Raw genomic sequence first — 2762 nt, forward strand, 5'->3', positions numbered from 1 at the left:
CACTACGAATATTACCCACTACAATGTAAGGGGTGAGTTAGCCCCACTACAAATATTACCCACTACAATGTAAGGGGTGAGTTAGCCCCACTACAAATATTACCCCACTACAATGTAAGGGGTGAGTTAGCCCCTCTACAAATATTACCCACTACAATGTAAGGGGTGACTTAGCCCCACTACAAAGTAATTAGCAAATCGCTATCATCTTACAGCAGACACACTTTTCTGTGTGCCACATGAACGATGGTGAACCCTTCTCCTGGTTTGCAGGTATTGGTGTGATCAGTCTGGAGAGGGCCTATCCACTGACTCTGGGCTCCAACATCGGCACCACAACCACAGCCCTGCTGGCAGCCCTGGCCAGCCCTGGGGACAAACTGGCTGCTGCCATACAGGTACGGACCGTTTGGGAATAACTTATTTCGCAAAAGGCTTTATTCAGAACAACTTACATTCAAATAAAAGGGCTGAGAAACAGCAAAAGATACCTTTCAAGTAAAGCCCTTTTTGAAGGAAATGGTTTCCCCCAATGTCCACCTAATACCGTCCATCTTGTCTTTCCTCTCAAATGTCCACCTAATACCGTCCATCTTGTCTTTCCTCTCAAATGTCCACCTAATACCGTCCATCTTGTCTTTCCTCTCAAATGTCCATCTAATACCGTCCATCTTGTCTTTCCTCTCAAATGTCCACCTAATACCATCCATCTTGTCTTTCCTCTTAAATTTCCACCTAATACCGTCCATTTAGTCTTTTCTCTCAAGTGTCCTCCTAATACCATCCATCTTGTCTTTCCTCTCAAATGTCCACCTAATACCATCCATCTTGTCTTTCCTTTCAAGTGTCCTCCTAATACCATACATCTTGTCTTTCCTCTCAAGTGTCCTCCTAATACCGTCCATCTTGTCTTTCCTCTCAAATGTCCACCTAATACCATCCATCTTGTCTTTCCTCTCAAGTGTCCTCCTAATACCGTCCATCTTGTCTTTCCTCTCAAATGTCCACCTAATACCGTCCATCTTGTCTCCAGATTGCTCTGTGTCACTTCTTCTTCAACATCCTGGGAATCCTGCTGTGGTACCCCATCCCTGTGACACGTGTCCCCATACGCATGGCTCGTGCCCTGGGTGAACGCACCGCCAAGTACCGCTGGTTCGCTGTCCTCTACCTCCTCTTCTGCTTCCTGCTCCTCCCGTCCCTGGTCCTAGGCCTCTCATTGGCTGGCTGGAGAGTGATGGTGGGAGTGGGCGCACCATTTGTGTGTGTGACTGTTTTCATTGCCTTGGTGAACCTGATGCAGGTGGGTTAGAAATACTGTAATCAGCTATTCTTGGAGAACATTGGAAGTCAAATTGATGATGGATGCTGTACGTTTTTACGAGGATTTTCTACTCAACTTCCATTGTCATCCAAGAGTGGTTGAATAGTTCAGATGTATCAAATTTGATTGGTCTACGATTGGTTGGTAACAACATTTCTCTGTGCTGCAGGCTCACAGCCCTGGCCACCTGCCCGTCCGTCTCCAGAGCTGGGACTTCCTGCCTCGCTGGATGCGATCCCTGAGGCCCCTTGACAGGGTCATCACCAAGGCAACTAGCTGCTGCAGCACTGGCCATGCAACCGGAGACGACCAGGCGGCGCCCGTTAACGCGGTAACGACCCCTGTTGACCCCAAGGTTGCATCCGCCCAGAGGAAGGCTGACCTGGCGTATGATAACCCCGTCCTTGAGTACCTGGATGAGACGAAGCCAGGTGTACCTGTGTTTAAACTGAAGGGTCTGGAGAGGTGCAACAGCACACCCCTCTAAAGGAGATGGGTCTTGGTCTGACATGGGAAGGGTTGGTTTAATATTTTCTATTTAATCTCAGGAGTGCACTGCTCTGGGCCTCAAGGGCCATAGAGTGTTCTGGTCCTTGGCTTATAATCTATGATTGATTTCTGCCAGCTGTGCAGTCTCTCTATAGCCAATCAATGACATACAGTGGGGAGAACAAGTATTTGATACACTGACGATTTTGAAGGTTTTCCTACTTACAAAGCATGTAGAGGTCTGTAATTTTTATCATAGGTACACTTCAACTGTGAGAGACGGAATCTAGAACAAAAATCCAGAAAATCACATTGTATGATTTTTAAGTAATTAATTTGCATTTTATTGCATGACATAAGTATTTGATACATCAGAAAAGCAGAACTTAATATTTGGTACAGAAACCTTTGTTTGCAATTACAAAGATCATACGTTTCCTGTAGTTATTGACCAGGTTTGCACACACTGCAGCAGGGATTTTGGCCCACTCCTCCATACATACCTTCTCCAGATCCTTCAGGTTTCGGGGCTGTCGCTGGGCAATACGGACGTTCAGCTCCCTCCAAAGATTTTCTATTGGGTTCAGGTCTGGAGACTGGCTAGGCCACTCCAGGACCTTGAGATGCTTCTTACGGAGCCACTCCTTAGTTGCCCTGGCTGTGTGTTTCGGGTCGTTGTCATGCTGGAAGATCCAGCCACGACCCATCTTCAATGCTCTTACTGAGGGAAGGAGGTTTTTGGCCAAGATCTCGCAATACATGGCCCCATCCATCCTCCCCTCAATACGGTGCAGTCGTCCTGTCCCCTTTGCAGAAAAGCATCCCCAAAGAATTATGTTTCCACCTCCATGCTTCACGGTTGGGAGGGTGTTCTTGGGGTTGTACTCAACCTTCTTCTTCCTCCAAACACGGCGAGTGGAGTTTAGACCAAAAAGCTCTATTTTTGTCT

General features: G+C 47.1%; 1 protein-coding gene across 2 annotated transcripts in view; it reads left to right on the plus strand.

Moving 5' to 3' along the window:
• The window catches only part of LOC139581435 (sodium-dependent phosphate transport protein 2A-like), a 29999-nt gene extending 27864 nt beyond the window's left edge, over window positions 1-2135 (plus strand). For both annotated transcript variants that reach the window (XM_071411195.1, XM_071411196.1), the window contains exons 12-14: window positions 274-398; window positions 1034-1303; window positions 1494-2135. In XM_071411195.1, the coding sequence (XP_071267296.1) occupies window positions 274-398; window positions 1034-1303; window positions 1494-1811 (713 nt within the window). In that variant the 3' untranslated portion in view covers window positions 1812-2135. The remainder of the gene's footprint in view (window positions 1-273; window positions 399-1033; window positions 1304-1493) is intronic.
• Window positions 2136-2762: the final 627 nt, after the last annotated feature.

The sequence above is a fragment of the Salvelinus alpinus genome, chromosome 7, assembly GCF_045679555.1.
Source record: "Salvelinus alpinus chromosome 7, SLU_Salpinus.1, whole genome shotgun sequence".
NCBI lineage: Eukaryota > Metazoa > Chordata > Actinopteri > Salmoniformes > Salmonidae > Salvelinus > Salvelinus alpinus.